General features: G+C 43.0%; 1 protein-coding gene across 1 annotated transcript in view; it reads left to right on the top strand.

Annotated features, from left to right (window-relative positions):
* The first annotated feature begins 2,386 nt into the window (after nt 1-2,386).
* Nucleotides 2,387-11,504, top strand: part of AKIRIN2 (akirin 2) — a 209,091-nt gene continuing 199,973 nt past the window's right edge. Inside the window, exon 1 of the mRNA XM_069606391.1 lies at nt 2,387-2,908. Coding sequence (XP_069462492.1) covers nt 2,722-2,908 — 187 coding nt within the window. The 5' untranslated portion in view covers nt 2,387-2,721. The remainder of the gene's footprint in view (nt 2,909-11,504) is intronic.

Genomic DNA, 11,504 nt, shown 5'->3' with positions numbered 1-11,504 from the left:
TTATAAAAAAGTTAGAATTACTGCTCCTTTTTTATCAATTTATCCCCAGCCAGCTGTCAGGCAAATGTTCATTCGTTTCAGATGGAATTTGATCCCGGCACGGGAAATACTGGACCGTCTTGACTGCTCTCAATTGTCAACTCTTTGTCGCTTTTGCACCCATTCTCTAAGAGTAGAAACCCTAAAACATCTGATTGCATATTGACCTGAATTAGATGGAAAGTGTGAGGTTTACTTGAGAAATTAAGGGTGGCTGTTCCTTTTGGCGTCAGTGTTTAACAGGTCAGGTCACATCAACTGTGATAGCTGTCGTGGGGTTTTTATTCTCATTGAAGCCTGAATGAAATTATAGATACCCGTGTGTCTTTCTTTGCAAACAAAATTTTTGAATGCATTAGTTGATGTTGTATTTTACAAATATAATTAATGTATCCTGATTTTATTGCATTTTTACAAGATATTCTGTTTCTATATGTATTTCTATGTTTTGTCAAAGGTTTGAAAATAACCATATGACTATAAAGTAAAAGAAATAAGGAAAATGTATACTTAACTTGATGCTCGAGCAACAAAAAAAGAGGAATATACAAGATGGGAGGCAGTGTCTATGCATGTTTTTATTGGTCTAGAGGATCACATGTTAAGGAAAGACCAATAATATTCTGAACTACCAAAGACTGACTAAATTGGACTTGTAGTTTGTTCATTGTTACTGTTTATAGTATTGGTGTTCTGATGGCTGCTTGAGATGTAAACTGGAGAGTTAAGCATAATCCGAGCCTCCGGGTCTTGTCATAGAAGTTGGAATTTATAACATGCACCACTGTTATTTGCATAGAGGACCCACTATTCAGCACACATCATAGGAGGGGTAAGTGTATCACACCGGAATGCGCGACATGGGAAAGGATATGTGCAACAGTCAATCAAAACAGACGGTGTATGATAAGGCAATGCCACTAATCATCCCTACTAATAAAAACTCATCCTTCTGCATATACCTCTCAAACTTCTAAATAAACACAACCATACCTCTATAGCACAACAAACAGCACACACTTCACTACGCAACAACGAAACAAGCCACACATAGCCTTGCACAACAGCACATGACTACCAACCGAAAACACTGCTACTGTTGTGATGCTCATTAGTAAACGTCACGTTTAGAATGTTATCCGTCATAGGTTGAGGGACGACGTAGGGTTGGAATGTAGAATGTAAGAGGAGAGGCAGTTAAGATTAGACATTAAAGGATATTAACGTGTCGCTGTGGTCTCCGGTATTTTAATAATCATATGTTCATTACTGATACATAACAGCTACGCTCAGCAAATGGTGTCAACCGAACTGAAGCTGACAACAGCACTTAACAGCTCTCTTGCTCCTTTTTCCCGCCGAGTCTTGCTACTTTCCCCACTACCCTCTTGCTTTACAGAGCCGCCAGAGCACCAAGAAACCACGCACGTGGCGACAGTTCCCAGTATAAGAACCTTTAACATAACATAACATTCAAACGTTTTTCATAGGACTGCACGGGCAGCCAGTCAAAACTCACTTGCATGAGATTGAGTAGTAGATTATACACAAATACATATCCAGCCCCTTTGGCCTGTTATGATACTCTCACTTTAGTCACTTATTCAATATGTCTCCATAGCAATGCATCAGTAGCTGGCTTTATTACCAGTTCCTTAGAAAATGTTAATCTGGGCAGGCAAAATACAAGAATACCATTTTATTTGGCTTCATATCAGTTTGCACTTGTATAAGATAATGTTTGTTTTCAATGATGCACAATAGTTGCTTTTTCCTAGAAAAGGGCGCCTCATCTTTTGACAGTATTTTAAAAAATTACTTTTAAAGGCAATTGTATATATTGTCATTTTTCATTGGATTTCATTCGATTGGATAGTTGCATTTGTATAAATGTTTTTTTTTCTAAAATAAATTATATATGATATAAGCAGGTTCAATGAGAAGCAAAGTGAAATCCATTTGTCAGAAAAATTGACTAACTGGTGTTTATTTATTTACATTTATACAGCGCACAGCAGCCCTAAGATGGGCTAATAGGCTGCTTGAATAATAAAACAACCGTCTATGTATGCAAATAGTAAGCTGGTGAATAAAAAGCCAACGTCTGCTCCCGGGCAAGAAGCTGTCGAATGAGAAACTAACCCCTTGCGAGTGACGAGTTGTAGGGGATCACGAAGTGCGGAGACTGTGGGTATGCGTTATCTATTGGAAGTACACATGGAAGCATTCCGATAACTCGGGAATATAGTTTAGGGTTCACCACAGATGTCTTTCTACTAGCGAAGTCACGGCATTCCCTTTGGACGTTTCCCCTGTATAATGGGACATGTATTTCTTCCTTCCCTTTAAACCCATGTCCGTGACTAGCAGATGAGGGCTTGGAAACTACCCGCCCCAGCATAAGCATCACTGCCCCGCTGCCGTGCTGACGTCTTCACCCGCCCAGCTGTGCGTGCCGGCGTTTTGAATGAGCGCTGGCGTTGTTGTTGACGCCATGTTGTTGCTGGCACCGCCGCGGAGGGTCATAGAGGAGGCGGCGGCTGCCAGTGGCAAGATACAGGAGGTGACGGAGCATCAGTGGCCGGCTCTCGCCTGACCCACGCTAACCTCGTTTCGCCGCGCCTCAGCAGACACCCGGCGCAGCTAGGAACCGCGGAGCCCCTGCAGTGTTAGGGTCCGGGCATGGCCTGCGGTGCTACCCTGAAGCGGACTCTGGACTTTGACCCCTTGCACAGCCCGGGGTCTCCAAAGCGCAGGCGCTGCGCCCCGCTGTCTGCACCCAGCACGCCCGCCGGGGCCTCACCGCAGAAGTATTTGCGCGTGCAACAGCCCTCCCCCTTCGGAGAGGTGTCGGCAAGACTCACCACAGGTGCGCGCACCAAAGGGGGAAATCACTGGGAGGATGTATTTTTTTTTTTTTTTTCTCGGAAGGAGGGCGTCTTGGCTTGATGGTGTTTTTTGTGTGCCGGTGGAGGGAGGGTCGGACTCGTACCCCGTCCTTTCTGAGAAGGCGGAGACCCGAGGACCAATTATCCCCACCACAGTCCCAATTCCTCTAGATCTCAATGTCCAGTTTATATGGAAGCCAAAGACGGCGGAGTACTTGGTGATGGGAATTCATTTGATGACCAGCAGGTTTCTCGTTTTCCCTTTCCACAGTAGCTATGATTCTCTAATGAGCAACTTGGTTTGGATGTTACGCACAAGTCTTGCTCTTTCTCTTTACGCAAAAATGTTGTAGAAAAAATGTTTTAGGGTGCTAGTTGAATGGAGTGGATCTTTCAACGTCATGGGTAACGCAGAGTTCTTTTTTTAAATGTTCCAAAAACGGGGTCTATGTGCTTGTTCTTTATGTACAGTAGAAGTAGGGCCATGTAAGTGGTCATAGCTCATGAATACCAGCCGAGCGAAGGCAGTTCATGGTGGTGTTTAATACCGGGCACAGTAACCGTCAGGCTTGGAAACTCGGCAACCAGCAACTACTTTTACCGGACTGGTGAACTGCAAACACTTTTTCAGTTAGTGTTTACAGAGATCTTGTTACTGTTTTGCAGAGTACGCTGCTCTCTTGTGTGGTTCTCGGTTTCAAATTAGCTCGTTTGATCTAAACCGAACACTAGTTTATGTATGTCCAAATGTTGTTACGAATGTCAAGTGATGTGGAACTGAACCGCTAGGGTTGTTGCAGCATGCACCGATTTCTACGTGTGCTTATTTGTATATTCTTTCTCCCTCCTCTCCTTTTTGCTGCCATACATTAATGTTTTAGAGCAGTAATTAGAACTGCAATTAATATTACGATCTTAAATTTGGTTTGATTTCTTAGTTTTTTGACCTCATATGAAATTGTTTGTTTGTGGTTTGTTTAAACCTTTACAAAATAGTTCATCGGAAAAGGATAAAACGTTTCATACAATATCTTCAATCTCAATTTGTACAAACATATATTAAGAACACTATAAAATAACAATTCGAATAAAACAGTACAGAACTATACATCAAGAAGATACAATGTTTAAGATAATCAAGTTCGATAACGGTTCATTCAAACTTAATCTGAACAACGTTAAAAATTTCTCAATTTCACTGAAAGGGTGCAAAACAATACTTCTTGTAGGTCCAAAAAATGAAAAAAGAATTCATACAGATCATTCAAGATAAGTCACAAAAAAATTTCAGAAATGCCATTATTCTCACTTTTAAAACAGTAGTTATTATGCCTAATTTGATGCCATAACAATTCAGTGTCAACCGCGTGCAAGTGTATTACAAATTGTTCGAAGTATAGAATCTGTTGCTTTAGAAGCGTTGGACATTACATCATATGAAATAAGGGTTGTGGCGTCCTCAGGGTTTACACCAATTACATGTTTTACGTCTTGATTACCAAATGGTGTGTAATAATGTGAACATGCCATTCAACTTGTATGTAGTCTGATGTGGAACGCTCAGCTAGTGGACGTAGATGTCAAAGAAAAATCCTGTTGACAACTGTTTATTTTGAAGCATTTACAAAGAGTCAAATCAGAGGCAGCATACCCAGACTTAACTTGCTGTTTTACGTAGTACTATACTTTTTCACAATATGCATACATACAATCAAGTGGTGCTAGTAGTTGATTGGCAGCATTGGGGTGAAAGACTTTGAAGCTACCTCCTCGAAGGTACTTTCAGACAATGTTGAATCTAGGCTATGTTCTAATTTTCATGCAGCATCAAGTCCCAGTGATGGGACTCGCCCCCTGCACTTATCTTCTCAAGAAGTTGCATGATGGGATTGTCACAAGACCAATATAACCGTTTTTGTTCTCGATTCCCTTGCTCCCCCCTTTTCTTGTGGCGCCTGGAAACACCTGTGTATAGGTGCCATACAAATGTCCAATACAATAAATGGGGAGCATGAAGCAACGAAAGCAGGAAGTAGCAGTCCGTTGTTGGGTGGTTAGATTGAGGGGTGGGGTTAGAACCTAGTGAAAGGGTTAAGTAGCTGACTTAAAACATGTGGGGGCTAGCAAATGGATAGATTAAAAACCAGGAATTTGAGGGTGTGTTCTTCCTTGAGTTGCCATACTTACTGCATGAAGGCAGGAGGTTGTGGGTGGTATGGGTAGCAAATGCCATGTTCAGTGATGAAAATGAATGGGTTCCTATGAGAATGCTGGAGCAGTAATTCAGCCAGCAGACAACCTGCAATGAGCACGTTTTTAGATGGTTATAAATGTGGATTTATTTTTGTTGTTCAGCCTGGCAGCTTTGACAACTGAGTTCATTTGATGAAGTTTCTTTTCGCCGTTAAGAGAACCCTCAGATTGGGCATGGGGTAAGGTGGACAGAGGAAAAGGTTAGCGTGGTGTGACATTGTATCCTGGGAAAGGAGATTAAAGATCATGTAATGGCAAGTCACAGGGAGGAGGTTCATGATCGCCATTATGTCAGCACAGACCTTAAAGCTGTCTCCCTCTCTTCCACTCTCTTCGAGAGTAACTTCAGGATGGCTATCTGCATCCATAGTCATGCTAAAGGTCGAACCCTCGCCTGGATCCTTCCACATAACGTCCCCATTCAAGTGACGTCCGTCAACCCTGGACTGACCACTGTGATTCTTTTCACCCTGTCCCTAGCCATCACTACACCCACTCACCCCTACCCACTCTCATATTTTCCCCTTGCTCCCCGACAAACACGCTCGCCACCATCCAAAGCAGCCAACCATAAACCCACCTAGTGAAGCTTTGTGCAGGATCCCTTGCCCCAACCATTGCCAGATTTATCAATGCCACCTTCAGCTCCTGTATTGTGCCCAACTCCATTAAAGAAGCCTGGGTCACACCACTGCTGAGAGAACCTTCCCTTGACCCCACCACGCCGACCAACTACCACCTCATTACAATAGTACGCTTGATCGTACTGCCTACCTACAATTCCAAGCCCACTTAGAAACCAACAACCTACTCTGCATGCGCCAGTCTGGATTCAGACCTAAACATGGCACCACATCCTCCCTCCTTGATCTAAATATCCAACTTGATCACATCCGTGATGATGGAGACATCGCTGTCCTTCTGCTATTAAGCCTGTCGAGGTCCACAACCTCGTTTGCTACCGCTTTTAATTTCTCCCCGAAAGCGGCTAATTGGGTTAAGTCCCTCCTGAGCGAGCACTCTAGGGTCTTAGCTGGATACGAAGCTGCCCATCCCAGTTTTTTATGCGGTACCGCAAGGGTCATTCCTCTCTCCCACCCTCTACAATATGTACACTAAACCCCACTACGATCACCTGCATAACCTGAACATACCTTATACCAACTTTACGCAGATCCTCCTCAAACTCACGGGCAGCCACCAGCTTGACTCTAATATTGTCCTGGTTTACAGTATCGTTCAGGTATGGATGGCCAACCGGCATCTCTGCCTAAACAATGATAAAACAGAATTGCTTATTGTCGGCTCCCCGCGTTGACTCGACCCTGCCTACACCTCATTTCTCAACGATGGTAATAGCATCCCGGTATCTCTGCATGTCAAAACACTAGTGCTTTTACCTTGACGCCAAACTCAACATGCACTAACTGGTACAAGCTGTAGTCTCATAAGCTGCATGCTCGACTAAGCTCATTAATCTCTCCAGAAAGTTCCTCACCCCGAGAAACTATCTTACTCTTGCCAGAGCTATCATCAGCAGTTACTACTGTAATGCCATCTTCGCAGGGACCTCCTCCAACAACCTTGGCAAACTACAGTTGACCCAGAACAACGCCCTTGGAGCAGTATGGGGACTCAGTCAGAACACATCTCTTTAGTCTGATGTGAAAGACACTGGTTTCCTATTAAGGCTTGTATCAAATTCAAAATACTGTCCATCACTCATCGTGGCCGCCATAATATCGTGGCCGCCATAATACCACCCCATATTACCTCACCCAGTGCATCACCAAAAAGTCCAGCCTGCGCTCCTCCACTTCCATAACCACCCACAGATTCTCCAGGAAACGAGCAGCAGGAGCCAGCTTCACTGTCCTCGCACCTACTTTATGGAACACCCTCCCTTCTATCAGAGACTAAACTCTACCTCATCTTTTGCAAATAAATCCCATGTGGCTCTCCAACAAATTTGTATGAAGTCTGTACCAGTTGTGACCACCACTTGCAGTCAATGTAACTTTGTACATGTCTATGTATTTATCCTCTGTAACCTGCCGTGATACGTCTGTGTCCTGGGGGCTAACACATTTAAATAAATAAAATTATCCCCTAACACATGGCTGTAACAGTTGCTGTACAAATTCCCAGTCTATACAAATTCCCAAGTCCCCATCACACACATGGTGTATCCCCAACACAAGGGCTCACTTGAAAACTGCATTTAGTCCGAGAACGAAGAGCAGTGAAAACCAGGATATACCCTATACACATCAATCATTGCAGAAGTCCACTCATTGGCTGAAAAGGAAAGGGCTGGTCTTGACTGATGTTATATGCACACTGATGGCATGAAAGAAATTGCATTATTAAATATTGAAGCAGGATAGAGCACAACAAAGGGAAATAGCTTGACCCCGCCGTCCTTCTTTTTTCAATTTGGTGTACACATTTCAGGGTTTTAAATTGAGGGAAACTGGGAGCTATTTAGCTCCTGCTTCTAGCCTGGGAGAGCCTGTTAACTTGAAAGCAACAGCTACCAAGAGCTACATTTGGCTCGCCAGGCAATTTGTGCTTTATAAACATGGAAACGTTATGAGTATTTGCGAATGCTACTATAGAAGAATTAGGATATATCTAGTACACATTTAAACATTATGAATCAAACCTGCGCGCATCATCTGGAAGTTAAATTCATGGTATGCTGGGTACTCGCTCCTAGTTCCCCATTGGTAGCTCGTGCCTCCTTGGTGATGCCTGACGGACAGGAGCTGGTTTTAGCTCCTGCACATCGAAATCTCAATTTTGCACATTAAGGGTTTCATGGGCATCGGGTTTTATGCAGTCAGACGTTTTTATTCCCCTCACTACAATCTGATCAGATTTCTTTTCCTATGTAATATGTATATATCTGATTTCGCGATTCTGTAAATGAAACAGTGCAATTTCCATCACTGGAGGTTTGGTGTTGCGATCATTACCCCTATTATAATGGCTGCAAATTAGTCCAGCTAAAAGAATCGCAGTAACAGTTAAACGCATTACTGCTATGGTGATAGGCCTGTCCTTGGGCAAACATAACATGAGACGTGCATAGTGTGGTGTACCAGTGAGCTGCTAGAAAAGTCCCTTTTCATAATCATACACTGTCTAATATGTTGGGTTCCATGTGCTTATAACGACCTACTTTTTCAGTGACACTTAAACGATTTATTTTATTTAGGGGTTCCCCCAAACACCCTGTTTCTTCAGCTTTTTTACCCCCACTACCCCACCCCTTTTAATCTCGTACCCCAACCAATGTTCCCTCTAAGCCGTGCGCTTGCCCAGTTTCCTTCTGGGTGCCGCTCAGATTTTTAGCAGCACACACAGACAATCCTCAACTATTCAAAAAGGTTTAATAAGACACAAACCACAGCAATTACCTGAAATGTTTTTTCTCTTAAAATAAGCAACTTGTCTTGATAATTCTGCCATGCAAAGGGGACTGTAAACACCTAAAATCCCTAACAGAAAAATACAACACAAGAGGTTACAAACTAATATGAAAAACTGGCTCCATGAACAGAAGAATCTAACCAAGATATGCCTGCAACCATTAACCAAAGTGTTCCCTCACCACCCATGACTCCTAAACCTGACTCTGCCACACTTTTACCTTATGACTCTAACTTCTGCCCCAGAGCACATTAAGATACTACTAGACAACCTTGACTTTCTCTCTTCGCTCTGTGAAACGTTAGCAGACGTGTAGCTACATCCACTTGTTTTATGTTTGTTGTAACATGAATCAAGTTCACGCGCCAGAATTTCTGTTACTCTTTGTGCCTTACCAAAAGCGTCACCCACATTATGTAATCGTACTGCCAGCTCAAATATCGGATACTGACTGTAAGTAAGCAGGTTACTTGGATGTGTAACCAAATCCCATACTTCCTCTTTGTACATATGTCGCGCAAGTGCTTTGAAGCAGCCCCCTTGCAAGTTAACGCATTATAAAAATCTATTATTAATTTGCCCTTTAAAGATTTTGAAAGGACAAATGTGATGCTCAGCATCTCCTACTTTAGCATTGCTAACATTACCCTATAAGTAGAGAGCAACATTGCAATAACATACCCTTGGCCTACAAGGGATGATGGGTATGGATTATGCCTGGTATTACTCGTCCATAGTAGCAGGGCACCAGATATGTTTATAAATTTGTATTGTGCAACCTGGTATCCGAGGGCTTAAGGGCGCAGACAGGAAACACAATCTGCATCGTTTCCAAGTGTTCAGCGTTTTGCATCGTTTCCAAGTGTTCAGCGTTTCTTTGGGCATAGACCATCACACTTTATATGACAACGCGCTTCTATACAAAAACAGTTTCACTGTGAACTTGTGTAATCCTACACACCAATATAAGTGTGGTGTATGTTGCAAACAAATCTTGTATGCACTGCAAAAGAATTGTGTACAGAGTCATGACATTTTTAAAATGCACATCATATGTTGAGGCATTTAAATATCCCTTGCTTGCAAAGTATTGTGGGTCTGCAAATATCCCAGTGCTACAAAATCTCACTTTTACCATGCTCTATCAACTAGTATTGGGGGCAAGCACATGGACCGGGGAAGGGTATGGGTGGAAGTATCGCTCCTTGCGAGTGACTAACAAAGCAGCAAATAAAAGAGTCAGATGTTTAAGCAGTACACTGAAGGAAATGTGTTGCGTGTTTGCTTAAGGCTAGGGCATTCTAGTACCCATCTGGACAACCGCACCTTTTTCTTTCTATGCTCAACTGCTGAGGGCTTTTCAATACAACCATGTGTTCTGTGTGTGCAGTCTCTAGCATCTTATTTAACTGATCACAAAGAATTACAGAAGAAGGCACTCAATCAGCTGTATCTCTGATGAATTCATGCTATTAACTTAAAAAGGCATGTGTGAGATTTTCTTCAACAGTACTCCATAATAAACCTCACTAAAGCTCTTGTTTTAATATTATATAGGCTATGGTGTGGAAGGGTGGACAAAACTGTACACTTTATTTTGTGCCCTGTCATTTCACTTCCTATGTCAGGGGTACAAGCAGGGCTCTAATCAATGTTGCTCCCTACTTGGAGTCAAATTGTAAGTTATTTGTAAGGCGCTTATACACAAGTGAAGTGTTTGAAAGCGGGAAGGGAACAAGGGGGAACAAGAGGATAAAGTAGTAATTCTTAGGCCTTGAAGATTCCAAATGATCTAACTGGCATGTTAGGCCAGCAGCATTTCTACTGGTACTGGTCTGTGCTAAAGAGTGGGGAGAGAAGTGGGGGAGGGGGGTCGGCGAGGGAGAAGGACATACAGAAACACGCTAGGGAGGGGAAACGGAGGGACGACAGGACAGAAAAACCTACTGGGCATAGTACATTCCAGGACGTGCGCACAGGAAATGCGAGGGAGGGGGACAAGTGCGCCCAGTCCACAGGGACCTGAGTTGGTTGCCACTCACATGGAACGTATTTCGAGTGCAGTAGTTCAAAGCAGAGTGCAGGGTCCCCGGAGGCAAGTGCAGGACTGGTGGGGGAGCCAGGTACCTGTGATGCTCTGGAGGTGCTTCATGCGACCAGTCAGCGAACTAAGCAGGTTGGGGAAGAGAAAAGACAGGGATGCAGGAGAGAAGAGAAAGGAGGTTAGCAGGGGAGAGGGAGAGGAGGAAGGTCTTGAGGAGTTTCCGGAACTGGATCCGGCTCAAGATGGAGAGAGGCAGGAGGCTGTTGCCTGAAACTGATTTTTTCAGGGAGTAAAAAAGTAGTTGGCTTTGCCAATAGGGATACTTTCTGCTTATTAAGTGTTTTCCCCTTAAAAGTCCTCTTGATATCGGGCATTAATAATAGAGTTCCTTCCTATGCCACTGCTCTACAGTCACTAATTCGAAAAAATAATCAGTGGAGCTTTGTAGGTTGAAGGAATGATTGTTCATTGTTTCTCGTTTCTGTTAGGCACGTTTAGCTCTAAGGCTGGTTTTATCACTACCTGCAAGAGAATGTAATGTGTATAGTAAGCAGAGGCACAGGAATTTTGATAATCATATTCTAAGGTGCAGTTATTCTAATGCAAATCATCCTTACACAAATTATTAGAATCATGTTCTCCTGGCCCTTGAATTACTTCATTAAAGTGGCACTTTAACTCCTTTCAGTATGTTTTTTGACACATTGCTTTTAATTGCCATTATTCCATCGGCAAATATACTTTCTGCGTTTCTTGACAGCCACATCAGTTATGACAAAAGATATACGTTTTGTAATACACATGAGTGTTTTTCTAATGGCATAAAACAAACGGGGCCTCATTAC

Source organism: Ambystoma mexicanum, chromosome 4p (genome assembly GCF_040938575.1).
Source record: "Ambystoma mexicanum isolate Mex_15411 chromosome 4p, UKY_AmexF1_1, whole genome shotgun sequence".
Classification (NCBI taxonomy): Eukaryota; Metazoa; Chordata; class Amphibia; order Caudata; family Ambystomatidae; genus Ambystoma; species Ambystoma mexicanum.
This window is presented reverse-complemented; position numbering and strand designations above follow the sequence as displayed.